Source organism: Mirounga leonina, unplaced genomic scaffold (assembly GCF_011800145.1).
Source record: "Mirounga leonina isolate KUSES-001 unplaced genomic scaffold, KU_Mleo_1.0 Mir_454, whole genome shotgun sequence".
Lineage (NCBI taxonomy): Eukaryota > Metazoa > Chordata > Mammalia > Carnivora > Phocidae > Mirounga > Mirounga leonina.
In genome coordinates, this window is record NW_023270763.1 from 1,944,829 (window position 1) to 1,971,925 (window position 27,097).

A 27,097-nucleotide genomic window follows, 5' to 3' on the forward strand; every position below is an offset into this window, starting at 1 on the left:
CCAGTCATGAGTAGCACAGTCTGAAACTGTATCCCGTCCCAAGACTCACGTACACATGATGCATAAGCTTGGAATAATTCTAAATAAAAATGCGGAAGACCGGGGATCCAGCCCTTCCTCTCCTGAGCCACCCGATGGTGCCTGGCTCCCACCTGGTTTTTAAGGACACTGACCCGGCCGGGATCCCTGCTAGTGAGCTGCTGGGAGCTCGGTGAGGTGGGGGCCTGGAGGGGCAGCCCGCTGGACCCCCAGTCCTGAGAGGCATCCCTGAGCCCTGTGACAGCAAACCCTGCTCCAAAACCACAGCAGGAGCTTGGAATGAGCTCAGGCGGCTTCTACGGAATTTAAATTGTGTTCAGATCCTGAAGGTGGTGGGCCTTCTGCAGAGGGCATTTATTTCTTGGAGTCACAGCAAAGCCCCGCTGTGTTCACCCTGGTAGACGAGCTAGGCTGGCTTCATGCAGCCGGTCTTCTTGCCGGGACGGAGGTTTCTGGTTGGAAGGGCCGAGAGCGTTCGTGAGGAAGACAAAACGGACGCTCTGGGACAGCATGGCCAGCACACGCAGTCACCGGGCGTCCATTTCACAGAGTCCCTCCTTCGCTCACAGAGGACGAGCAAACAAAACCCCAGAAGCCCCACGGAGCTGCCCCGAAACGATCTGCCCAGCCCTGGAGGCCTGCAGGGCCCTGCCCCTCCTTCCTGGGCGGGGTGCCTCCCAGCCCGCATCCCTCTCCGGGGTCGCTCTCTGCAGAGAGAGCCGCGGCAGCTCGCCCTGAGAACCTCCTGCCACCTGGCTCACCCCACGGCACGCGCCTCACGTCTGCCCATGGTTTGGCTAGCTGGTCCTGCCCCGCGGTCTTCCCACCGGCACCTCCCCCGCCTGCCCTTTCTCCTCAGCCCACGCCTGCCGGGTGGGTATGAACCGAGGGCACGGCCTGGACTCCCGTCATCGCCTGGCACCTTCAGAACGGTCCGTCCCTGGCTCCTGGGCCAGGGTCTCCCCCATGACCTGGGCGACAGGAACAGCATCTCGATGGCCAGGCCAGGTCAGTGCACGCAACCCGGGGAGTGCCTCCGGGGCCCCTAGACAGCCCTGCTTCGGGAGGGTGGGTGGCCGCGGCCTGGAGCCACCCCTCCCCGCGGCCAGGGTGCTGGCATGCGCTCTGCCCCACAGAGACCGGCCGTGGCCACGCCAGGTCAGCTGGGTCAGGGCACTCGGAGGGTACTTGGGACGGAGAGGCGGCAGCTTCTCAGAGCCCAGCTACCTACGCAGCCCGGTCGCAATCGGTTCTGCACCATGGGTCCCAGCAGGTGCCGTGACAGCCCGGGCAGAGTGAGCCACGCGGGCCCCTGGACCTCCCCCCAGAAGGGCAGTGACCTGTGTCTCTGGGGTGCTCAGTGCCTTCCTGCTGGATCCCCTTGCCCTCCGTCTTCCCGGGCCTCTGCGGGGACTGGCCCCGGGGTGAGCAGGCACAGCAGGCAGGGGTCCTCGGGGCCGCACTCCGGCCCTGGCCTGTTCTGCCGCCGTGGAGCCCCAGCCCCACGCCCGGGCCCCGCCAGCATGCCGGTGCCGGGGGTTCTCCACGGGAACTGCAGGGTCACAGAGCCGCAGGGCAGGCCGTCCCTCAGAGGGTGTGCACGATGGACGTCGGCTCGGGTCACGGCCTGGGGGTGCATCGGTGACCAAGCAGCTTTGAGACTGTTTGCTTTTAATAGATCAACAACGCTGTACCAAAGGTGCACAGACAAGTGTAGATATTTACAATTCTCGGGGAGTTTCCTTGGAAAAACCCAAGTGCACGGACTGACCTTGCCTTCTCAGCCCTTCCCGATGCCAGGCCACTCTGGTCACGGTGCTCAGCCCCCCCTGCCCTTCCCCCGAGCGGGCCTTGTTCTCCAGGCCTGAGGCAGGGATGTCCCTACGACCTGAGCCCCCGAGGCCACCTGCTCCTCAGAGCGAAGAGTGGGCAGGAATGCCCATAGTTTGCGTGAGGGGCAGAGGAGATGTGTCCCGGGAGCACGCAGGCTGCGGACCCCGCCTTCATCACCCCCTGGCGCTCGCCCGCCCCTACAGACCCTGAGCTCCGAGCCCGGCACACAGCGAAGGATGGTCCGGTCCCTGGGGAGCAGACCCCACAGACGACACAAGCCAGGGCCAGCAACGATTTCAGGCAAGTTACCAATCAGTCCAACGGGAGAAAAAGAAAAGAGAATTGATGGGCAGCCCACAGACCAAACGAAGAAGAAAAGCTAAACAAGCAAGCGTCCCAGCTGAGTTTTTCTTGACCCGCTGTGTGAACAGAACCTAGTTGTGGGGGGGGTCCCGGTGACTCCAGGGGGCCAGGCCGGGCTGCAGAGACCATCACCCACCCGGGCTGTGGGGGGAGTGGCGATGCAGAGTGCCCCCTGCCACACGCCTAGCTGGTGCTGGAACCAGAAGCTTCCTGACCACCGAGAGGACAGCCTGAGTTTCCCCAAGGAGGATGTCATTCATGCTCCCCAAGGTGCGACCTCAGAAGGGCTCCAGTGGGCACAGCAAGAGCGAGCTAATGTCAGACACGCGGCCTGGGGGACATGGGCTCTAGAGGCCCTTGAAATGCCACCCAAGGCCAGAAGCTCTCCATGTTACCATCAGCAAAGGCTAATCTCGCAAAGGGCGAGACTCAGCTCCGGAGTGGAGCTCTGTGTGGCAGAGGCCGGGCCGCGGAGCTGGGGCGCGAATGCAGCAAGGGCCTGTGGGCTCCCCGCTGCCCCTTCCTCGGGGCCTGGGGACCGCCTGCCCCCCTGCAGATCTCAAAAGCAAACCTGATGCTGCTTCTTAATCACAGTTTGGTATTTTTTTAAGGCTTAATCTGCCCAGTGACAAAATCCCATCAGACTGCTTCCTGGGCACGGCAGCTCTGGGGGACAGTGCCCCAGAGAGGTGGGGACAATGACAGATGAAGGTCTGTGTGGAGAGGAGCAGGAAGGAGCAGCCCGAGGAGCCCGAGCCCACCTTGGGGCCCTGACATCTTCGTGTCCCGTCATGGGGGTGGGGAGAGCCTGCCCCACACAAGCCTGTCATGTCCTCTCTTCCGGAAGGCACGGCCCCGGCGCATCCAGCTTGACCTACTTACTGGGTGGAGGTCGGAGCATACGGTGCCGGACAAGATGTTGGTGGGGAGAACGAGGTGCTGTCGGGCGGCTCCAGACAGAGCAGCTCTTCCCGGCTCAAGGCTAATGGTGGCCAGGAAGCCACTACCCGGGGCATGTGTTTGCAGGGCTCGCGGCTGCCCCCATCCCGGGCACACGCGTCTGTCCGGCTGACCCTGAAAACCAGTGCAGAGATGAAGCAACGGCTTCAGGATTCCTACACGAACAACCAGACAAGCGGCAAAACCAAACCAAAGAGAAAAGCTGACGAGAGCGCTGAGCTATGGAGTAGGCAGTTCTTTCCTAACGAGATAAACTACTTTGCGATTCTGGTCACCACGTCCTCCAGAGCGTGCCTGAGCTCCCCGGCAAAGCCGGCACTGCGGGAGGGCCCAGGGCCTACGGCGGGGACGAGGCCTTCCTTGAGGGCCGTGCCGGAGCAACGACAATCTCGTCCGAGTCGTCGGAGCTGTCGTCATCCGTAGGCGGAGGCTCTGCGGGCTGTGGCTGAGGTCGCGGTCCCGAGGGAGAGCACAGCCCTGCAAGGAAGCAGAGGGGGCCATCACCCCAGCGGCTCAGGACGGGGCAGGCCTTCAGAATCCCTGTCAGAGCGGCCACAAAGCCGCCTCAGCCTCCCAGCTCAGCTCTGAGCATGGCCATTCCCAAAGGCCAACACCTGCAAGCTCGAGCGCGGGCCGGGTCTCTCAGGGCCGCCCGCACAGGGAAGAGCCACCTTCCTCGCGACTCAGGCCCCCGGGGAGGGGACCAGGCCGTGCCCCTGAGCACTGTGAGCTTTCCAACGGACCCTCCCCTGCTTTCTTCACGCACAGCCAACTTCCCAAATCCTCGCCGGACGGGGCGCCACCTGCTGACCACCTGCGCCCTGAGTGCCGCCTTGGCGAGGGCGGAAGGCAGGGGGGCGCCTAGCCCCAGGAAGGGCCACACTCTGACCGCTTGGGGACACGGCAGTCACAGGGCGGCCAGCCGCTCACTGAGGTGAGGAGGCGGAAAACCGTATAGCAGCCCACAGGCCGGGGACTGGTCAGCTGTCCTCTGGGACTTCCAAGGAAACAATTAAAGCAAAGCCTCAGGACACTAAAACACCCGTTTTCAAGCTTATCTTGTTTTTTCTTTGCAAACACTGTCACAGTCGGACCCCAAAAGGGCTGGATTCCCACTTTTCCCGCAGGCTGCCCTATGGGCAACCGAGAGCAGTGTGCGTGCACGCGGCCCTACGGCAAGGCCTCTCGGCAGGGGGGCGCGGCTGCCCCTCGAACACGACACGTGCTCAGCAGGAGGAGGGGGCGGCTTACGTGGACGACAGTCACCAAAGGCGGGGTCGGGCGAAATCAGCATGAAGCTGGTTTCTGGAGGATGTGATCTCTGGGGAGCCCCGCGGTTCTAGATGACAGCCCCTCAGGCTCTGTGGGCTCTGCTCACCTGCACGTCCTCCCCGCCCACCTGCGCGTCTTCCCTGCTCATCTGCGTGTCCTCCCCGCACATCTGCACGTCTTCCCCGCTCATCTGTGTGTCCTTCCCGCACATCTGCACGTCTTCCCTGCCCACCTGTGCATCTTCCCCGCTCATCTGTGTGTCCTCCCCGCACATCTGCACGTCTTCCCTGCCTACCTGCACGTCCTCCCTGCACACCTGCGTGTCCTCCCTGCTCACCTGCACATCCTCCTTGCCCGCCCCCCCCCCCCGCCCCTGTGCTGTTCATGTTTGCTCCTTGAACTTTGTACATGGAGTTTATGGAGCAAATACCAAAGTTCACAGTTTGCAAGTTCCGACAGGCTGGAAAGTGAGTGGTGATCTCCGGGTCAGACATGGCGTCGAACCCTCAGCTGGTGCAAGACATCCTCCAGGACCCGGCCCCAGAAGGGATGGGGTGGCCAGGCCCCCCGCGCCCAGCCACGGCGGCCCCCACTCACCAGAGCAGGGCTGCAAGGCTGCTGGCTTCTCCGGCCCCCACAGCCCTGGCGCCTCGTCCTTGGCCGCCGGCCCCTCCACGGTCTCCCCGCTGCTCACGTCGCTGTCCTCCTGACCTGAAACAACACGCACACTCCAGGCACCCGCCCTGCACAGAGCCGGCAGCAGACATGGACGGGGCTAGTCACCTCCACCTGGCTCTCTACCCCAAAGGGCTCTGGCTCAGAAAACTGCTTCCTTTTGTAGTTTGTCCCAAAATGAGGCACTGCTCCCCACGGCACCTGCCCTTCTCCATCTGTGCGACCGAAGAGCTCGGGATGGGAAAAGTCCTTCCCACGAGTGCTGCGTGGTGACCGCGTGCCTCCCTCACAGATGAGGCCTCAAGACGTGTTTCTGGGTCCAAAGACAGCGTCAAAGCTCGCAGCACCACCTCCCTGCTCCTCTCCAGCAGAGTTACTGATAGTGTGAGCGCGCACCACACAGGGAGGTGCCCAACCCGTGTGAGGGGCCGTCGGACTTGCGGGGGGCTCCACCTCGCTTGCGAGGACCCCACGTCAGCCAGCGGGCGGAGCAGGGACCGGGCCTCGCAGCTGAGGCGCAGCGCCCCTGCCGGGCCCAGAGAGCTCTGCCCTGTGTTTGGACCGTGATGAGGTAGAAAAGCAATACAAGCAAAAGTTTACTTAAAACCAACAAACAGGAAAAGCACTGGCCCAAGGCGGGGAAACCACGCAACTCCAGCAGAGCCAAGAATAAAAACCAGAGACACACAAGCCACGAGCTCCAACCGTGTAGCCTGCAGGTGCCTGGACGCCACTGTGACTGGCACTGGAGCTTCTCCACAGCCCAGGGATGAGGGACGAAGCCGTAGGCGGGAGGCTCGGTGGAGGCATGCAGGGCGTCGCACCCGGACGGGCCCCCACACGTGCCCGCACACCCCAAGCTTCCAGGGCAGCGGCCGCTCTTTGCTCGGGGCTCAGAGGGCCCCAGAGGCCCCTCGCATGGAAATTCAAAATGAAATGAAAGTACCAGGAGAAGCAGGGCAGGGTACAGCAGGCGACGGGCGGGGGGTGGCCAGAGTGGGTCTCCTCCTCCTAGAAGCTGCAGTGGCCGTTCTCTGACCAGAGGCGCTGGAAAAGAGAGAGAGACCGCCGCTTGGACTTCACAGGACGCCCCCATCGCCCGAGGCCCCGGCGGGGCTCACGGATGTGCTGGAGAACACAAGGGGCACACGCCGAGGTCAGGCCTCAGACACCTTCCTCGCTGGCAGAGAGGGAGCAGAGACTGAAAAGGGACGGGTGGACTGGGAAACAGAGGGGAAGCCTGAGCCTCCTGCCCTCGCACCTCGACAGACACTCCCTTCACCTCACTGCAGGCTGCAGATCCCACTCTGCCCGAGTCGACCTGGATGGAGTCGGAGTTTCTGCGGCCCCAGCAGGTGAGAACGAGTGTGAGCTGCTGTGCCAAGGTCCTGACAACGCCCACGTGCCCCTGAACACTGGGGTCGCATCACATCTTTTTTAAAGGGCGATGCGTTAGGACAGGTGACCAGCCTACAGACTGGTGGGGAGCAGGACCATGCGGTGCTTAAGCCCTTCTGCGGGTTTTCCCCCAGCACGAGCGAGCCGTTCCAGGCAGGAAGGCCCCTCCTGAGGGCCAGCACTGGCGGGCTACCCCACCTGCGCACGTGGGAGGAGCTCTGCACGGGCATTTGTGTTCAGGCGACTCGCCAAGGTCCTGGCTCCCACGGCCTGCGCCTGCGCACTCCGGGCTGGCCTTGTCGTCCGGCAGCGTCTCCCGGCGACACAGAGCGGGGGAGCCTGCCAGCTGGACTTACCTGTGCCTGAGCCATGCCAGGTGTGCCCGGAGGACAGACTGGACGGTGGTGATGGCCTCCTCCTGCCCTGGGTCATCCTCAGCCTGGACGGCGGGGCTCGGGACGCGTTCCGGCGGAGGGTCCTGCAGTGACACGACAGTGGGGAAGAGAGCCATTTGGGAGCCTCTGCCCACTTCCTGGGTGTGGCAGGGCCCCCGCCTGGCCCCCAGAGAGCCCGGTGAGCGTGGCCCCGTTCCGGGTGGCTCACCTGGTCACTGACTATGTGCTCAGCAGCCTCCTGGCACTCAGACTAGAGATTCTTAAAATGAACGTCTTGTCATTTTCGCAGAGGAGGGATGGATATAGAAAACGCTAATCTTTACTGGGTATTTAAGCTTCTGTCTTAATTGTGGGGCGGGCATGCTGCCTAATACGTGAGCACCTCAAAGCAACATGGCCCCTGAAGTTAAATCCATCTGGCCCGTGCACCACAGGCTCGCCTCCTGGTGCCGCCTGGCTCCCCACGGACAGCAAGGTGCCAGGCAGGACACGGGCACCGAGATGCCGCGCTGCCCCGGTCGAGGAGGCACGAGACGGGACACGTAGAGAGAGCGGTTAGTGCCCCTGCCGCGTCTGGCCCCCCAGGGTTACCTGGCTGGGCGGGCTGGGTGGGCTGGGCGGGCCGGGGGTTTCGGAAGCACACGCCTGGCTTGACAGTAGCCTCACCCGCGCTAGGTGTCCCCTGAAAGCTGCCTGGAGTGCCGTGGCCGCCTGGCAGGGACGAGGAGAGAGAAGGGAGGTGAATTCCCCTGGAAGGCGGCAGGTGCAGGGAAGGGGGCTCCGGAGGGCAAAGCTCGACCAGCAGAGAAAACGACGTCTCTTGCTCGTGCAGAGCCACGGCCTCTGTCACCCGCCCAGCGCCTCCCACAGGAAGAGGCATGCCCATCGTCCACACAGACGGAGGCACGGGCGTCCCCTCCCATGGCAAACCAAATCCTCTGTTAAACGCTATGACGTTTAGCGGCTAGTGTTTGTCCATAATTTACACGCAATTACGTTTCCACGTTGGGCAGTCCATCCCATGCCTCATGCTTTCCATACACATCTTCCAAAACCAAGCAGGGCAGACATGGTCTCAAACTGTCGCCAAGAAATGATCTATCCTCTGACCTTAATTTCTAGTGATTTCTTCACACACACGGATGCTTTGTTAAGTTCTGAGATCAGTGTTCTGGCTTTCGGGGGCAGCCTGGCTGGAAACATCACGGTGTGACAAAGGGGTTGAGCTCTTAGGGAGCGCCACACGAGCACCCTGGGGCCTGACACGTCATGTGTCCAGAGCTCTAGACGCTTCCAGAATCAGGTCACTAAGAGAAACACCTCTGCTTTGTTGTTCCTGGGGGCAAGGTGAAGGAGATGTCCTGAACTTGGGGTTCAGAAACAGGCCCAACAAAGCGTGGCAAGAGACCCTCATTCAGGCAAATTCGAACAAGCAGGTGCATGTGTAGACCGACCCGGGGGGCTCGCTGCTCGCAGACGACCCGGGTGAGGGCTCGCTGCGGGCGACATGGGCTGGGGTGACGGCTGCTGACCTCATAGCCACCAGAGCCCGGCAGAAACCAGCCCAGCCCTGCCCCACACAGGGGTCTAGTCGTCACCTTGCCTGGGGAGGTGAGGACACGCAGGCCCGGGGGGGACCCGGGAGACCAGCAGCAGAACATGACAGTGCATGCCGGCTGGCCGGCTAGGAAACACGCTAGACGGGCTTTCGAGGAGTCCCAAATTCACCCATTCACCCACTCATTCCACAGATATTTGCTGAATGCCGACCACGTGGCAGGCACCATCCTAGAAACTGTGGATATAGTGGTCTAAGAACAGAGGTGGTCCCTGTCTCCGTGGAACTTTAAAAAAATTGCAATAGGACACAAGCAATTTAAAACAAGTAAAATATCAAAATGTCAAGTAGGGATATAAGCTACGAAGAGAGATAAAGCAGGACCCAGGGCTGGAGTGATGGCTGGCACGGGGTAGTCAGAGAGAGCGTCTCTGAGGAGGTAACGTTTCCTGCGTGAAGCAAGGGGGCAGGACATGCAGGGGTCCGGAGGAAGAGCCTCCAGGCAGAGGGAGCAGCGAGTGCAAGGGCCCTGTGGCAGGAAGAAGCTTGGTATTTCCAAGCAGTGCCCAAGAAGCCTCCAGACTGGGTAGAGGAGAATGAGCAGGGCTGGGGAGTGGGGTAGCCAGGAGTTTGGCATGGAAGGTCCTTAGACAACAGCTTTGGATCATGTTCCAAGTTTGGGAGCGAGTCATGTGCAGTGGTGGGTGTCACTTAACACTTAAAACATGCTGCCCTGGAGGCTGCCTGGGGAACAGGCTGAGGGAGGGCAACAGCAGCAAGGGGCCGTGCGGGCGTCCACGGCCGTCGGGGTGGCTGGAGACTCCACCAGTTCCCAGCTCCCCTCACGATGCGTCCTGCGGCTCACACAGACCTGCTCTCCCCCCGGGTAAGCCGCGCTCCTGCGCGCGCCCCTCTTCTGCCCGCAGCCCTTCCTCTCACGTTCCCCAGGCCCTGGGCCAGGCCTTCCCAAGAGCCGTAACGCACGCCTGCCACCCTGACCTGCAGTGCCCCGTCTCAACACCTTTCTGAGTCCCGAGGGCCCACCAGGTTACCCGACCCGAACTGATGACCGAGAAAACTGTGCTGAAAAAACGACTGTGTAATTGAATGAATCTGAACGTGTGAAGTTACCCAAATATTCTTCTGACTCTGGTATCACCCCCGTCTGGTCTGATTTCAGGAAAACAAGTGCCCGAGACATCCCACCGGGACTTCGCTCTACTGCAAGAATATGTATTTGGAACAGGTGAAATAAACCTCGCTTACCTCAGTCAGAACAGCCTTTTTTTTCTGAAATAAAGAGACAGGTTATGAATTAACATGAGGATGAATTTTTGGCAACACAGCGTTCATGTCCTGATCCTGCCCCCGCCACCATCAGCATGATGGAAAGCAGAGCCGGGGTACAAGGGCGCCCCCCTCCTCGGGAGCCCCAGGAGGCTCCCCGCGTCCCTGTCCTCCCCTGCCTGGCGGACCGTGCTGGGGGACCCAGCAGCCATAACCAGATGCCAGCCTTCCCCGGGCGCGTCACAGTTAAAGAAGAGCCCTGTCAGTGGCACCTGTGGCTCCCGCCCGTGGCAGCTCTCTGTGGGACGGACTCACGAGCACCACCGTGTGTGCTTGACTTCAGCCCCAGGTGAGGAAGGCCTGCCCCCAGCCAGAGCTGGGGACACGGCTGCCCTCTCTGGACGGTCCCACAGCGGCTGGGCCCCGCCTGCCAGAGAAGCTACAAAGGGGACCCCCATTCACGGGTCTGGGTCACGGGCTCCCAAATCTGACCCATCGTCAGAAGCACCCGGGCACCGGAGGGAAAAAGATTCAGCCACACCCAAGGCTGAACCAAAATGTGTATCCTTACAGACGTCAGTGAAGCCCGAGTTCTTCTAGTGTGGAAACCCCAGGATGACGCACGTGCCGTAGGGGCCAAGCCACGGTCCGCGAAACACACACCCACCCGCTCCTCTGCAACGTTCACCAGAGTGCATGGCCCACAGCTGTTACAGAAGAGGATGTGTCCCGTGACAGATTGAGGAAACGGAGCACGAGGACCAGGGGGACATAAAATGAATGAATGAATGAACGAATATTTAGTAATGGTAACAATCAAGACTGAAGATCGTGCCGAGCAGCCGATGAGGAGAGTACCGGTGAGGATGTGGGGTGAGCTGCAGAATGAGGAAGTCAACAGCAAGCCTGGAAAGAGCAAAAGTGGAGGGGTGGAAACGTGCCGTGACTTGAGGCAGATGGGAGAGACGGAACCGTGTTTGTTGCCTGCAGAAATGGACCCTGAGTGGGGGAGGCATGCTGGATCACAGCCGGCTGCAGGCCCTGTCGAGGGCAACCTGCAGCTCGCCTCAGAGAGTGGCTGGGTGTGGGGTGCCACCACACCGGCCGGGAGGGCTCCAGGCGGGTCCAGGGCCTTCCTCCTCACGGCCTCAGACACCCCTGTACCCCAAGGCAAGTCCAGCATGTACAGACCAAGAAGACCCCGGACTGAGGTCGCAGGACCCTGATTTCCAATTAAGTGGCCTTTCAAATGCTTTATTCTCAGATGTAGGTATGTGCATTTGATTTTTCTGAGTTCTTGTAACGCAGAATCCTGAAGAAAAGACTCAGCTCATGTGTCAAGAAGTCAGCTGTGCCCAGCTCCTGGAGGGGCGAGCAGTGGAACCCAGTGCGGGTGACTAGCCCTGCCCCCGCCCGGTTGGTGGGGAACAGTGAGCTAGGGCACTGCTCTTAGAGCACTTGACGTTTTGTCTTTTTAAAATTAATTAGTTAATTAAATTAGAGAGACTTTAATTACTTGAGAGAGAGAGAGAGCGCAGAGCAAGGGGAAGGGCAGAGGGAGAGGGAGGGAGAGAACCTCAAGCAGACTCACCTCTGAGCAGGGAGCCCAGTGCGGGGCCCGATCCCACGACCCTGAGGTCATGACCTGAGCCAAAATCAAGAGCCACCCAGGCGCCCCGTGTTTTGTCTTTTTAATTAAGCAAGGGACTGGTGGGGAGAAGGGTGAAAGATGAAGGGAAAAGCAGCACAGACAAGTGGCTCAGAGACGGCGAGCTCCGCCCAGATCTGGGGCGAGGAGGACGGGGAGCTGGGGACACCTTCTTGTGCAGAAAATGAGGTTGCGCCAGCAAGATCAAAGGCACAGGAGCCCGACCCGAGCGCTGCCACTGACCAAATGTGGGACACGTTGAACAGGAAAAGAAAAACGACTCATTAATCTTAAAAGCAGCAATGCTCCCTCCCCTCAGAGAGAGTTTGGGGAGAAACTCGCTGGCCTCCACTCCCCTGCTCTGAAATCAGGGTCTACTTAGTACTTGAAGGAAAACAGCGAAGCGTCTAGCCTGCCTTTTTGGAAGACCCTGGAGCTACGCCCTGCTGACCAGCCGATGAGGAAAACTGCTTCACAGAAGAGTACCAGCCGCTAAGTATCGGGAGGACCTGAAGTCACCCCACAGCCGTGTGAAAGATGGGTTGAGCTACCGTGCATGAAGGGTGTAGGGCCACTGGCGAAAGGGGGAGACCGGGGTTCACAGAGGCCACTCTCCCGACAGACTGATGGGATCATTATCAAGGGAAAGGTGTTTGCTTACAACAACAAAAGCAGGCAGCCACGACTTTACCCAGTGCCTGCAGTTAGACACACGGACAGACCTACCTAGTCTCACCTGCGCCCGAAGGGAGACAACGAGCCCAGCACCACCTGAGGGAGTGTGCTCTTGCCAAAAATACCTAACCTAAACCGAGTCAAGCCTGTACACCTGACTTGCCATGTACAGGAAGTAAAGGGAACAGAGGAACAAGTTAAGGGCCACCACGAGGACACAATCGGACAGATGCAGGATGTGGGATGCCCTGCAGGAGACTGGCCTGTGCTCTTCAAGAAGAACATGACTTTAAAGAGAAAAAAAGGTTAGGGTTGATAAACCACACGGAGGAGGTTTAGACAACTGAAGAGGAAGCTTTCATTGGATGTGGGTCAAAATCCAACCTTGACTGGATCCGGGGTTGAAAAAGACAGTTGAGTGGCATCCTGGGGCACAGGGGACACCAGAGGACACGAGAGAACCTCTGCCACGTTTCGGGGTATCTGACAGCACGTGCTGTGGTCAACGAGATGCCCTCATGCTTACAAGATGCTAGAGATTCACATCTAAGACTTACTCTCACATGGTTGTGCAAAGAAACGATCTGTATAGAAAATAAATATGGCTGCACGTTAACTACTATTGAGTCGAGGTGGGGGCAAGAATTTGTGCAGCACCTTCGTGAATATGCAGAGTTCTTTCAACTATTCTAAACGTTCTCTACATTCTCGTAAAAAAAGTTGGGAAGAAACAGTTTAACTCTACAGACAATCTTCTGGAACTAAGATCTTATGATATTCAGGCGGGTAGAGAACTCCAGAGTTTTTGTTGGTTCAGCTGGGGAGAAAGGGCGCTGTTGTGTTCTGCAGAACCCCGAGCTCTTTCTGAGCACATAGCTTGTCCAAGGAGACTGCCACCCTTACCCTGGGAGCTCAGGGGAGGAGCCCCATTCCTCCTCCATGAGATAGCATGGGGGTCTGCCAGGCTCCTCTCTCATCACCCCACTTCCCCATCCCCCACCCCTCATCCCCCCACTTCCCCATCCCCCCACCCCTCATCACCCCATTTCCCTTGCCCCGGGCTCCTGGCCCCACTTCCCCCCAAGCACGAAGGCACTCATTACAGATTCACAGCTCCTTGTCTCCCGGGGTCTGAGATGCACATGCTCAGCTTTGGTGGGTGGTCTTCCTGTCCCCTAACCTACAGGTGGTGTCCTCTGAGGAGCAGCCACTCAAGGCAGGTTTTTCACAGTCCCAGTAAAATGGACCACAGCCCGAGCTGCTGCCCCCCCAGACAGCCCCAGAAGAGGGCCAGTCTGGGCGTTTGAATTTCCAGTTGTTTCTGCAATGGATGCACCTGACTGTGGATCCCATGCTCGGGCTGTGCTCGGGGGGACAGGGCAGTGATTCCAGAATGTGATCAGGGGCTGCACCCAGAGTGGGTCTTCCTGGGAGCCCGCCACCCTGCCGCTGCATGTACCCGGTCCGTGAGCTAACAGAGGCTTCTGGACAAGTCACTGTCGTTTGCCACCTGGAAAACGACCCTCCCCCTCCTCCGAGGATGAGCTGAAAGGGAAACCTCCCCTTCCTTCCCCGCAGGACCGAGTCCTTCCACTGCAGGTCCAGGTGCTCGTCTGTCCCTCACCCCCCACGATGTCTGTTCAGGCGCGTCGAGTCTGTCCTGCATTTCCAGCCTCGCCCCTGGCACCTAGCCCACAGCCCGCACGGCACAGGGATGGCCTCCATGGGCTCTCACCTGGCGTCGGTACACCTTCCACTGGGTCTGCAGGATCCTGGCCGCTGTGTCTCTTCGCCCCTCGGAGCAGGTAGAGGGGGGCCGGGAGCCCTCCTTGCTTGTATCTGGCTCACAGTCCTTCTGAGAGGGCCTGCTGGTGGGAAGGGAAGGTCGGGGTTCTTCTGGGGTCTGCAGAAATTCAAGGTGTAAAGGATGGTTAAGCTGGGCAGGGAAGATGGGGATCGGATCAGGTGGCAGGATATCGGCATGATACAGATGAAGCCCATCAGACCAGACTTTTTAATGTGGAGGAAAATCTGTTTGTTCAGCATGCCATTCGACAAACAAAATCTCTGCAGAAACAATGTGCAGCTAATAAATGGATTGAAGGTTGGTTTTCATCCCCCTCCCCAGACCCAGGGTGGCGGCGCTCCCCTGGGAGGACGGTGGGTGACACCACCTGTGGGTCCGATGGGGGCCCCTTCCATGCTACGACGTCCTTCCCGAGCTCAGTGACATGTGTGTGTTATTGCAAGGTCTACCTGCTTCTTGGGGGTCCTGCGTTGGGTCTTTCTTTTAGTCTAAGACTCTGACAGAAACAGGACCTCTGTGATTAAAGGCAATAGATTTCTAGCTCAGTTTTCACAGTGAAAAGAAGCAAGAACTGCTATGTGACCATTGAAATAACCCTGATTTCGACCACACTTGAGGGTCCAAATTTATTATCTGCAATGACATGTCTCAATAAAAATCAACACACTGGACTGGGGACTCGTCTGGGGACACGGAGACAGTGATTAAGGATGTCCTCCCTTGAGGAAAAGAATGTTCATTAAGGCCCCGTACCGACACGGCCGCCATGCCTCGCACTGAATTAGTGGAGGATCCGGATCCCGAATTGCTGGGATTAACGGAAAGCGGCACGCTTGCGGTAAGGTGCTTGGAGAAGCGGGCCTGAGCCTCGGTGCCAGATCCTCCCAGACGTCAGCGTGAGGCCTGGTGCGCGAGGAGCCCGCCAACCAGGGCCACCTTCCTGATGGCGGGTGCCTGTCAGTGCCCGGGGCGGAGACTGGGCTACAGTGACTCCAGCTCGGAGGACACCGAAGAGACGATAGGGGAAACCTGCTCTCCTTCCCACGGGAGCGTCTATGGGAACCCCGAGCAGGCCTCTCTGTTAACCTTAATTAACAGAGAAATTAAGACAAGCAGAAGAATGTACGTTGGCTTCTGTCGGGTGCCTCCCAGGGGTCAGGATCACGGACAAGTCACAGGTGGGTGAGCCCTGCCGTCTCAGAGCCCGGGGAGCACCCGCGTGGGAAGAAAGGGGCCCCTGCCGGCGATGCGGCCCCTGGAGACACGTAAACTCATCTTTGCCGCACACGTGGCAGCCCTGGCCTCCCGTCCGCCCGGGCAGACAGTGGGCGTGGGCTTGGGGGGAGCAGGGGGCCCTGGGGACGGACAGTTGTGCAGAGCGACTCGCTCCGGGATGCAGGAAAGCGGCCACAGAAAAGCATCCCACAGAACATGACAGTACGCTTTACGGAACAACAGAAATAGTTTCCAGCGGGATCGGGAAGGACTCACGCTGTCGACCCTCACACTCCCGCGAGCGCGCGCCACGACCCTGCCTTCCCCTGCCTGCCAGCTAAGCTGCGCCATCGGCTTCTCCAGATTCCCGACTTTCAGCTCTCTCCTGGTTTCCAGGTACACACAGCATCCTGCAAAGAGCCCCCCAGTGGAGACTCTAGCAAGTAAGCCTCCGAAGCCAGGAGCCAGCCCCGACGCCAGCACTGCCCTCAGCAGAAACTCAGCCCCGCTGACCGTCTTTGTCAGGTCACTTGCTATAAAACAGTAAGTCACCTTCTGAAGCAACAGAACTTCTTGGCTAAAGCATGTGCCAGACAAAGCCCCGCCATCCTGGTGGTCCCCCAGGTATTTACCACATCTGTAGCCGACAGACAGAGGCTCGTGGGAAGGGATTGTGGAGAGGCCACCATGTGTCCTCTACCAGCTTCAGTGCTGTCCGCCACACGTTTGCGTGGTGGCATCCTGTGGGGGCACACGGCAGCCACAGCATTGTAATACCTCTGCTATTTGTGCTAATAGATCGCACCTACCATCTGAGAGACCCCATCAACTGGGAAAAAGGATTAGCAAGGAGCCACCAGCCGTCCAAGTGCAGGTGGCACCAGGCCTGCGGGCGCCAGAGGGCTTGAAGGTGCTGCCACGGGAGCCCCTCACAGCCACACAGGCCACCTCAGCCGCAGCTGCCTCCATGAGGGGACGGGGACAGGAAGGCGGGCGCCCGCACTGACCTCTTGCCTCGAACCCGCCATTTGCCACACACTCATTCAATAACACCTGGGCGAGTGCACAGCTCAGTGGCAGGCATGGGGGCCCCGAGAAGATGCCCGGCTGGAGCGAGCGCTCTGCCCGCCAGGCTGTGTCGACGTCACAGTCCGAAGCTTCCGTTAAACACACAGGGCAGGGGGCAGGAGGTCCTCACGCAGCGTCACTCCTTCTCACCCAAGAACAGACACCCCCTTGTTGGACAATTAAGACTTTCTGCATATGTGAAGTTTGGGGAACATCTTCACTCAGCTTCACTATCTAAGACTCCAACGCTCGTTCAAAAAAGTCACTTAACTGACAATCGATCAGTTCAGAACCCCAATTTGTGGACATCGAGGGGAAGATAAAGGGGAACTGGACTGTCACCGTCGGAGTCAGGAGAGCCGGGGGACAGACCCCGCAGAACCATCCTGCCCCGGCCGAGAGCCCCGCGGCGCCCACGCAGGAAATCTGAAACCCGGCTGAGCCATACCTCAAGACTCCTCTCCACAGGGTCGTCTCTCTCTTCCCTCCTGATTTCCTCCAGTTCTTGACACTTCTTCGTAAGGGTCTGAATTTCCTCTCTAAAGTGGGAGGGAAAAGATGACGTCTTACTCGTCATCACGCAGTGGCCCACATCTGTATGTGATGGCAGGGAGGGCCGACCGCGGGGCTGCCAAGGCCACCTCTCCCGCGGTGACATGGGGCCCCCGCTACCAGCTCCCTGCACCTTGGCCGGCACGGGGTCCCCACTGCGGGACCGCGCTCTGTGGCCTGTGTCAGCGGCCGGGCTGGCAGCCGCGGAGGGGCAGGGCCAGAGGACCCCCGGGCCGCCACTGCCTCTGGCACGTGGGAAGAACCAGGCAGATCCCGACGGCAGGAGTGGCACACGGGGAACGCCACTTGGGCTTCTCAGCGCACGGTGTGAATGGAAGCAAATACAACTCGTGTCCTCGCTGCGGGTTTCAAAGGCGACAGGAAAACAGCTCTTCCCTGCGCACCTGCCCTTTCTGTCTCCTTCAGTCCTGCCTTCCGACAAAACCTAGTCACGGTTCTCCGGAAAATAAATATTCTTATTTGTTCCAGCAATCTGTGTCTCCCTCATTATTCTGAGAGCTGAATATTTCCACTCAGTGTTCTAACTTACTTTTGGGGGCATTTCTCACTGAGGTGAAGTTTGTAGAACGTAAAATCCACTAGAGTAAAGTACAGGATGAAAGTACAGGTTTCCACGAACTCACGGCGTCATGGCACCATCGCCAACTCCAGAACTCTGCCCTCAGCCGTCCCTTCCTGCTTCCCCGCCCCGCACCCCTCTCTGTGACTTTGCTGACGTGGTGGGATTGCTCAGTGCGTGGCCCTTCCTGTCTGTGTCCTTCATGTGACGTGATGTGTGGGAGGCCCGCCCACGCGGTCACGTGTGTCAGAACCCAGTCCTTTCTGTCCCTTCGCGTGGATGTACTTCCGTTTCTTATCTTGCCTCAGCTGATGGGCTGGGGGCTCTTTCCCCTTTTTGAGGTGTGAGCAAGGACACGCTGATGGTGCGGGAGGCACCGTCCCGGGAGTCCTGACCAGGGAGGCAGCAGTGAAGGGTGCGTGCAGAGGCAAACCCCAGCCTGGTGGGAAGAGCCCTTTCCCAGAATTGGGACTTTTCCTCGGAAGGACGCGAAGAGCCGCCACAGGATGTCAGGACTTGGAGTGGCGGACTCAGGCTGGGGCAGCCGTGTGAAAACCGCTGCAGAGCCGCTCAGAGGGAAGACAAGAAGCGCCTGGAATCCAGTGATCTCCTCACAGCCTGTGACTCTGGGAGCACTCACCTCAGAGCCTCCTCTCTCCCTCTTCTCTCCTCCTCGCCTCCCTTCACGTGCTCCAGCTCCTTCTGCAGGTCAGTGTTGGTCTGTAGCAGCTGCTTGACCTCCAACCTGAGCACACAGAACCAGAGACATTTCAGCATTTGTGAAAACAAAGTTACGCCAGTGATCACAGAGCAGGAAGAGCTTTCCAAAAACATCACACGCCCCCCTTCCTTTCTTATGACAGTGGATGGACACGGGGCCAGATGGGCAGAGGTGCTCGTTTACCACCACGCAGAGCCAGGAACAGACCCGACAGGCCTGCCACTCTGGCCGTGGTTCCTCCAGATATTCGTGTCCGCGACTGTTAGGTGCCCAGGATACAGGGTGAGGAGACGCAGACGAGCTGCAACCCCAGACGAGCTGGAATATTTCATTATCCCAATAGTCACACAATTGGTACATAACCCCTGAGATGAGTGCTTGGAGGGTCCTGTCCACACCGCATGGGGCTGCTGCCTGAGCCGAGCCATCGAGGATGGAGGGGTGACCCAGGACCTCCAACTAAACTGCTTCCCACAGGGCTTTCCTGGGTCCCACAGGTGGCACGTGGCTAAGAACACCGCTCCAAGAGGAGACCTCAGTCTGAGCTCAGCTCCACTGCTCACTCTCGCGTGACCTCACTTTTCAAGGTTCCTTAATCTCATGAATCAGAGGAAACACCTTGAGTGTTCCATAGAGTGTCTGTCACCGAGCAAGGGCTCAATAAGTGGAAGCTCTTATCATGCCAGGTGACAGCTGAAGAGATGATCAAAATGACTAGTCCAATTTTGAAAACCTTTCATGAAACACTAATTCTTACAAAGAACCTACCAATTCACATAGATGCCCTTGGATTGGAGGAGTAAGAACAGGTGGAATGTGAAAGGATTTTCCTCTGCTGTAAACAGAAGGCAGCAGAGAACTTAGGAGGCGAGGAGTCCGCTAGGGAGTCCTTCTCAGACCTGAATGTGCACATGAATCACCAGGGGGCCTCATTAGACACAGAGTCAGATTCAGGAGATCTGGGTCTGACAAGGTTCTGCATCTCTCACCAGCTCCAAGGTAAACAGAGCCTAGATTCTGCATCTCTAACCAGCACCCAGGTGGGCCTAGATTCTGCATCTCTAACCAGCTCCCAGGTGGGCGGGGCCTAGATTCTGCATCTCTAATCAACTGCCAGGTGATGCTGAGGCTACTGGCTTCCCAGACCATACTCTGAGAGATAAACCCCATCTCAGAAGACACATGGGTTTGGCTTATTCATGACAGAACTGCAACTAGAGAAACCACAAGTAAACAGTGGAGGAAACAGGCTGCAGATCAAGACACTAGAGAACAAACAGTGAATAAGCAAAATCTGGAGACTTTGCCTTTCAAACTCTCAGGGTCACACTGAACACTTGACAGCATTTATGTCTTATTTGGCATTTAGACTGGAAGTCATAAACATATTACTGATTCTCTAAACCACTCTGCCTAAGATCTAACTGATGGCCTACCTACTTTACACAAATCAATGAAAGCAAATTCTTCTCTAAAAAATAATTTGGAAATCACTCTGGAATTCAGCATGAACAGATTTAAATGATACCTCCCCTTCTTTCAGTGATGTAATATGGTTAATTAACGTCTTCTTTTTACCACTAAAGTGATTTCTACTTCACAAACAAGACAGAAAGTTTCTGAATCATACAAAACTACAGCAGCAATTACTACGAGGAGCTGAGCGTTTCCCCTGAATTCACCAGAAGAGCTGGACTCTAGCCACAACCCCCTCCCAGGGGCATGAGGTGCCGGCTGTGCCCCCCGCAACCCACTCTTTCTCCTGCAGCTGCATCTGCAGGGCGTTCCGCTCGCCTTTCAGGCTCCGCACGGCCCCCCAGAGACTCTCGCTGTCGTCCTCCCGGTCGCCCCCCGGCTGCCTGGGCACAGTGGAGCTGGACGAAGAGCGCACCACAGCGTTTGACTTGACCACTTCTGAAGCGTGCGGTTTGGGGCTTTCCATCGAACTTATTTTCTAGAGGCAACACAGGCATTTTTTAGACGTTCTTTCTCATTTTACTTTACGGTTATGAAACCCAAGGAAGAGACAGTGACCAAGGGAAACTTGTCCCAAGCACAGGTATGGGACCATGTGTGACCTCACAACCCTGGGACAGCTCCACCTCACTGGAGCCCGTCGGGAGGGGAGCCTTTTGGGGAAGTGAAGAGCACCCTGCCAGCAGAGCCCAGCCTGGGGCAGGCAGGGGGCAAGGTGCCATTCATAAAACAGAACACAGGGCCCATGGGAGGCAAATTCATAAGCTTCTTTTCTTTGTGCTCATTTACCCTAGTATTTCCTTAGGATTTCTGCAATTATTTTAATCTCTGTGCTTTTAACCCTAAGTGATAACCCAGTTGTGCTGGCTAAGAGCCATGGAGCACCTGCAGCTTGCCTGATGCCGGCCTATCCCAGCCAAGAAAGCACCATCCCACGGGACTTCTGAGCCAACCCCGGCTGACTCTCTTCCTAACGAGCTTTATTTTCAAAATACCCACAATACATAAAAACTTCTTAGGTTTTTAATGCTGTGTAAATATGTAAAATTATTTTGTTTAATGTTCCCCTCTAGGTTTACTCTGCTCAGCCAAACAAGGGGGCAGTTCTCACGATTTTGCCAGGCTACTCAGAAGATGTTGACACTTCTGACCAACTCCAATAGAGTCCAACTGGTCACTGACCAGAGGAGTGAGATCAAATTTGCAAATTCAAATCTCCCCAGTCTCCTGGTGGATGGACAGAGTTTCTGAGGACTCAGACACACGGGCTGGTGAGTGACCGGCAGCAGAAACCCACACGCACTCATCAGGCTGGGTTTCTGAAAGGCTCTAGGATCACTGCATCCATCCCCGGTCACACACGGGACTCCAAAACCACGTGCCGCGGGACCGTGGCTTTGCCCCCTTTGACACCGGGGACAGGAACGGCACAGCCCGTGGGTCTCGTCCAGACCCGCAAGAAGTCTGCACTAGGCGCCATCTGGTAGACGGCCACTAGTCATTCACACTTTCACTCTGAGTGTCCTGTGAGCAAAGGACTCGTCTGTGTCCCCACTTTACAAGCTGCCTGGCTTCCCCTCGAGCACCGGCTGGTCTGAAAGGACAGGAGGTGAGCGGAGAGGCGCACCACTCACTTTTTCCAGCTCTGCGATCCGTCTAAGCAGCCGGGGCTTACTCCATTCCACGTAACCTGACGGAGGCAACAGTTTTAAGAGAGATACTGCACACAACCACCCCGATGTCCCCTTCGGCCCGGACCACCCGTCTCAAGCACGGCCTGCGAGTTTCCCCTTCCACAGCCAGCAGCAAAGCCGGGGGACCCCCACCTGGCAGGTGCTTATAAGCCAAAGGGTGCCTCCCCGCGAAGGATCCTGTCCCCCACACCACAGCGCTGTCCCTAGTGGGGCATCCAGTTCTGATCCTACCTGTCAGGCCTGGCCCCATCAGTCCAAGATGGTCCTTCTCAAGGTCACATGAGTCCACTCTGCCACATCCTCCACCCGCCTCCCTCCTCCCAGCACTTCCCTCCCTGGTGCTCCTAGCTCCACCAGCCACCTCACCAGCCACCCTTCCCGGTCACCCTCTGCGCACTGCTGAGTCATGTCGGGGGCTGCACCCCAGGCCCACCTCTGCTGCACTCTCACGGGTGCTCCGAATCCCACCCAGGTCCTCTGTTGGCTGGGGACCAGCTGCCGAAGCCTCCGCCCTGAACTCACTGATATGTCCTGTCTCCACTTGGACCCCTATTCCACACCACAGACTGGCCCCGTTCCCCAGACCCGCTCCTCTCTGTCACCTCCACCTCAGTAAGGAACACCTGTCCTTTCGATCACTCAGATAAAAGCCCTGGAGCCTGGCTCCTCCCTTCCCTCAGAGGCTGCACCTGATCTCCCAAAGGTATCTGGAACCCGGCCACCTCTCAGCCCCGCAGTGCCACCCTGCTCTGGGTCGTCAGCAGCCCCTGCGAGGACACCGCAGAAGCCCCGTCTCCCCACAGTCCACTCAGCACAGAAGCCGGTCTTTTCCCCTTGGCCCAAACCCCGGGGGCCTGAGCACGGCCTTCACAGCCCTGTCCTGCGCCTAACCCCGTGCCTTCTGTCTCATCGCCACCACCCTCCCACGGCCGCCGGAGGCTGGGCACGCTGGCTCTGGGCCTGGCCGTCCCTCACCTGTCCCAGCTCTGCCAACTGTCCTGTCCCTGATGCCCCTGCTCACAGGCGCACACCACTGCCCCCAACACTTGCGGGCTTCCCTCTGCATTTTGCTCCCTGGCACTTGCTACCACCTGACCCAGGTTGGCTTCTCATGCCCTCCAGTACGATGTCGCCCCCACAAGGGATGTTTGCTTCTGTTCCCTACTCTGCCCCACTCCCTGGAAGGGTGCTTGGCACACAGCAAGTGCTCGTTAGATTTTGGAATAAATCCTAACGTTGCCTGGCAGTATGTGTCTGCATTTGTGGCAGCTGAACCAGGGCCTCGGGGGCCGGGCGGGCGGGCCAGGACGCTCCCACAGCCTCCGCCCGCGTCTTCCCCTCAGAGAACACGAGACGCGGCCTCTCCTGGAGCGTCCCTCCTTGGGTGGCTCCGGGGACAGTACCCTTCATGGTGGAGACGGTGGGGGAGTTGCTCAGCACGCGGTCCAGATCTTCCTTCAGGCTCTGGTTCTCTTCCGTGAGCTCCTGGACGCTCCGGGACAAACTCAGGAGGGCGCTGCTCACTTTTTTCTGCCTTTTGAGGCCCATTTTCTTCTCCCCTGGAGTCCTGGGAGTAACAAAGCCAAGGGCTAGGTCTGAGTTCCTAAACTGGCTTCATAAATGCCTTAAAAGAGGGGTGTGCACACGGCAGCCTGTCCTTGGCTCAGAGTGCTTTCTGTAGGTATTTGCATCGCATAGGGGACACAGACTTTGAGCCCCCAGGAAGCAAACTGCTATCCCCCAAACTGGATTCCATCCTCATTTGTAAGCCTGTGGAACAAAATACTATATTTGATACCAGTGGTATATTTTAAACTGCATCACTAGAAAGTGTGTGAGAACTCGCTTTCTGTCGTTACAAAAATACCTGTAGAACGATTTCGCTCCTTATCCCACAAAGTCTAACATACAGCCAGTCCTCACTGTCCAATTTCTGTATTTGCAGATTTGCCTACTTGCTAAAATTTATTTGCAACCCTTGAATCAATACTTGGGTGCCTTCGCGGTCGCCCAGGGACACGGGTAGGGGGCGGAAAGCCTGAGAGGTGAGTTCCTGGCGGGGCATAGGGGTGCGGATGGGGGTGGGCTCTGCCTTCCCCGCAGTCCCCACGCGCCCCCCAAGCGGCGCCTCCACCATCTAGTGAGTGCTATTTCCCCACATTGGCGCTTTCATCGGTGATCTCACGGTTTAAAACCGCCCCCTTCAGCACAATGCTCAGGGGCTGCCCCGCGTTCCTAATCACGAGAAAGCACGTGTGCGCGATGCAGCTCGGGGCATCAGCAGTACCTACTAAGTAAGCCGTCCTTAAACCAGAAACACACACAGAAACAGGGTAGGTGACGATGTTGTGAGCTGAGGCTCGCAGGAACCTACTCTGCACGTCCCCCAGGGGTGATGGCTCAGTGTTCAAGCAGGTCTGTGTTGGGGGACACTTCACAGAACATACCTGCTGGGAACAGCAAGGATCAACTGTCCTTTACAGAAAAAGCTTGCCAACCCCAAAGGGGAAAAGGGAAGGCTATGCCTGGCACAGGGGGAACACTTGATACACGTTCGCAGCTCAGGGCTGAGGCCAGCGACATGGCCAAATCTGTGATAAGGGAATCTCCGAGATAAGGAAACCCTGATGTCTCTCCTAAGAAACTCCTTTGGGGAAATGAACCTGTATTCTTTGCACTTGGTATTAAAGGTCTTCTTGAAAAGGAAGGCCTGCTTTCAACAATAGCGCTAACTGTATGTGGAAGCTATTCCGTAGTGGGAGCTAAGGACTTGATGCGCGGAGAGTTGAACATGCTGTTAGTAGCCAGCACGTGGCCACTGGAGGGCACGTGTGTAACTGTCCCAGACGGAAAACGACGGAAACACGCGCACTCGAGCCGCTACACGCCACCCAGGTGCCGGCTCCGAAGAGAAGGGTAGTGCGCGCCCCTCCCACATAACGCCTGCGCTGCTCTTAGGACCAAACACAAAACGTGGCTCCCGACGACGTGATCGTACTTCTTTCCGGCAGTTTCAGAGCTTGCCAAGAGAGTCTGGAGACGGTGAATCTGTAAATACCAAATTAAAGTACGTTACAATACAAAGTGAGCATGAAGACATCCCCTGAAAAAAAGCTGTAATCAGATTCCTGATTTCTGCCTAACGGCTGCAAGTAACACTGAGTTGCTGGGATTCCCGTGCAAGCTAAGGGTCCCCAGGGTGCAGCGGGAAGACTGCCCACCCCGAGAAGGCCACGCACCTCCTCGTAGTAAGTCTCCATGGCAATCCTCATCTCTTCCAAATTAGTGGTCTTCATATCAGTCTGCAGTTTGCTGGAAACCCAAGTTCAGAGTTAACATGGCAGTGCCGGCACCCCCAGGGCAGACCAAGGGCAAGAGCGCTTCCTGGAGCATCAGCCAAGGAAGGGCTTCGCGAGAGAAGCGGGCTGGGTGGGAGCCTCGTGGACTCGCATCGAGACCCACGGGAGGATCCTCACACCCTCAGGAGCCCCTCCGTGTTGGACCAGCCACCTCCAGGTGCGGTAACAGACGCCCTCAAGCTATTCCTTACTAAGCAGGAGGCTTTCTGGGAAGAAGCGAAGTGCCTGTGAAGGACCCAGGACCGGGGTGAGAACAGCTGCCTCTGGGGGTGGGCGCGGGAGCATCACTTCCCTCCCGCAGCGCCAGCACCATTCTCCCCGCCCTCAGCATCCCCCAGACTTCAGATGAAAAGCTCTAGCAGACAAACGAAAGTACAGTTACAGAGCTCAGGATTCTGGAAGAGGAGGAATCAGCAAATAATCAAAATGTTCACAGTTGACAATTTCAGCAAGAAACTGATGCTGAAAGGGGGATGCCGCTGCACACAGGGGAGACCGGGGCAACAGAAGGACTCTCCTCTGCATCACATTACCGGGGGGACGCGTGCGCGGCCACCCAGAGCAGCACCAGGATGCCGCGGGAGCGGGGCAGGCAGCTGGCTTCCCAGCACCGAGGGCTGGCATCAAGACCACAGACCCAGCGCACATCATCAGGCGATCCTCAGAAGACCGAGGAGAGAAAGCACTGCTTAAATGCACCAGGGATAGGAAAAGAGATGAAGGGACGATACCATTCCCAGGGACGTTTGGATGAGGGTTAGTACAAAGAGGAAGCTGGGACAAGGGACGTGGGACAGAGGGTGGTGGGGTGGGGACTGAAGCTGCAGTCTGAGCAGACAGAGCAAACACTGGTACTAGAAACGAGGCAAGGCGAGGGGCACGCAGGCTGCCTCCAGCCCGCTGACGGTGGGGCGAGGCCTCGGTGACCCTCCAGAGCCCGCTGCCCCCACCCCCCACCAGCGCATCCGTACTTGATCATGTTGTCCTTCTCCTTGCAGTGCTGCTCCAGCTTGAGGATCCTCTGCTTTAGCCCGTTAACAACCTGCCAATCGAACACCAGCACATCAATTTGACTGCTTCCATGTCCTCGACCTCCCCCTCCCTCTGGACACTGAGACTGTCCTGTCCCCAGGCTGCCAGCTGACCGGGCAGCACCCGGACATCCTCCCCCCGCTTAATCGCTGGCTTCTTTTGTAGTCTCTAGGTGCAGCAAAGCGAGGGCCAACTGTCCCACTGGCTCAGTGCATGGTGGCAGGGCGGGGCAGGGCCCAGAGACGTGCCTGCAGGTGCAGAGCCCTCCCCTCGGCCACATTCCGCACTTCCGAGAACCGACGAGATGCACCGCCAGCACCAGATACAAAGATCCCCAACCCTGACCTGCCCTGGGCAACTGCTTCCACAGTATTCCCTTGGGGGTGAGCAGAGCAGACAGAGGTCTGGAGGAGCCACCCCCCCACTGCTCGCCCACCTCATTTCTTCCTTCTATTAATGTATCACTCTGGGAGATAGCACCCTTACGTTTCTGGAAGACTATCCTTTTCTTTCTTCTTGAGTAGCCAAACAACTTTTTAATTGGATTTTAAGCAAATTTTAAATTATATTAGTAATCCATGAATACATCTTCTTATAAAAAAAATTAGAACATTATAGACGGAACTATGCTCCTTCACCTTACTCCCTCCACTAAATATTGTTCCCAACTGAACCTGAATTCTCTAGACCCCATTACAGGGGTGTGTACCCATCGGCAATCGGTCGTTCTGCTGTGTTTGCAGAAGGAGCATCCTACTGCACACCGTCTGCCGGTCGTTATCGTCACACCACAAACGGTCTCGGTGTCTATCCCTCTTGTGCCTACAGATCTCAGGGATTCTTACACAGTACGACCATTTGGTGTAGATACCCATCCCTCTATTGACGGACCTTTAAGCTGCTAATACAAACAAGCCATCAGTAGACATCGAGCCCTCCTCGTGCATGCGTGCAAACGTCTCTTGAGGGGAGATGGTGACCAGCACAAGTGTCCAATCACAAGATGCCGTGACTCTGAAGGGCGATTTGGCAACGGGTCTGAAAGTGGGAACAGTGCATTCCCGAGGATCTAGAATGTCTACTTTTAATCAACTTTAATAATAATAATAATAATAATAAACCCACAGCGGGGCGCCTGGATGGCTCAGTTGGTTGAGCCTCTGACTCTTGGTTTAGGCTCAGGTCATGATCTCAGGGTCGTGAGATCGAGCCCCACGTCCAGGCTCCGCACTCAGCACAGAGTCTGCTTGAGATTCTCTGCCTCTGCCCTGCCCCCTGCTTGCACGTACTCCCTCTCTAAATAAAATCAATAAAATCTTAAAAAAGAAAAATCCCACAGCGTTAGAATAAAAATGCAAAAAGCCCTTCCTCTACAAGTATGCATTATTTACATAATTCTAAATTGTCACCTAAACTAATCACATAGATGTTTCTGAACACAGCCGTACTGTTTTATATTCTTTAAAAATTTTTTTTCTGAAGATGTGTTT

At 57.5% G+C, this 27,097-nt stretch overlaps 1 protein-coding gene across 1 annotated transcript in view; it reads right to left on the reverse strand.

Annotated features, from left to right (window-relative positions):
* Positions 1-1,792: 1,792 nt before the first annotated feature.
* IQCE (IQ motif containing E) overlaps positions 1,793-27,097 on the reverse strand; it is a 43,480-nt gene continuing 18,175 nt past the window's right edge. The window contains exons 9-23 of the mRNA XM_034988271.1: positions 25,547-25,617; positions 24,456-24,528; positions 24,215-24,264; positions 22,620-22,783; positions 21,157-21,212; positions 19,801-20,000; positions 17,966-18,070; positions 16,642-16,732; positions 13,839-14,006; positions 9,760-9,783; positions 7,527-7,646; positions 6,897-7,018; positions 6,089-6,189; positions 5,065-5,178; positions 1,793-3,672 (exon numbers count right to left, since the gene is read on the reverse strand). Of these exons, the coding sequence (XP_034844162.1) occupies positions 3,533-3,672; positions 5,065-5,178; positions 6,089-6,189; positions 6,897-7,018; positions 7,527-7,646; positions 9,760-9,783; positions 13,839-14,006; positions 16,642-16,732; positions 17,966-18,070; positions 19,801-20,000; positions 21,157-21,212; positions 22,620-22,783; positions 24,215-24,264; positions 24,456-24,528; positions 25,547-25,617 (1,599 nt within the window). The 3' untranslated portion in view covers positions 1,793-3,532. The remainder of the gene's footprint in view (positions 3,673-5,064; positions 5,179-6,088; positions 6,190-6,896; positions 7,019-7,526; positions 7,647-9,759; positions 9,784-13,838; positions 14,007-16,641; positions 16,733-17,965; positions 18,071-19,800; positions 20,001-21,156; positions 21,213-22,619; positions 22,784-24,214; positions 24,265-24,455; positions 24,529-25,546; positions 25,618-27,097) is intronic.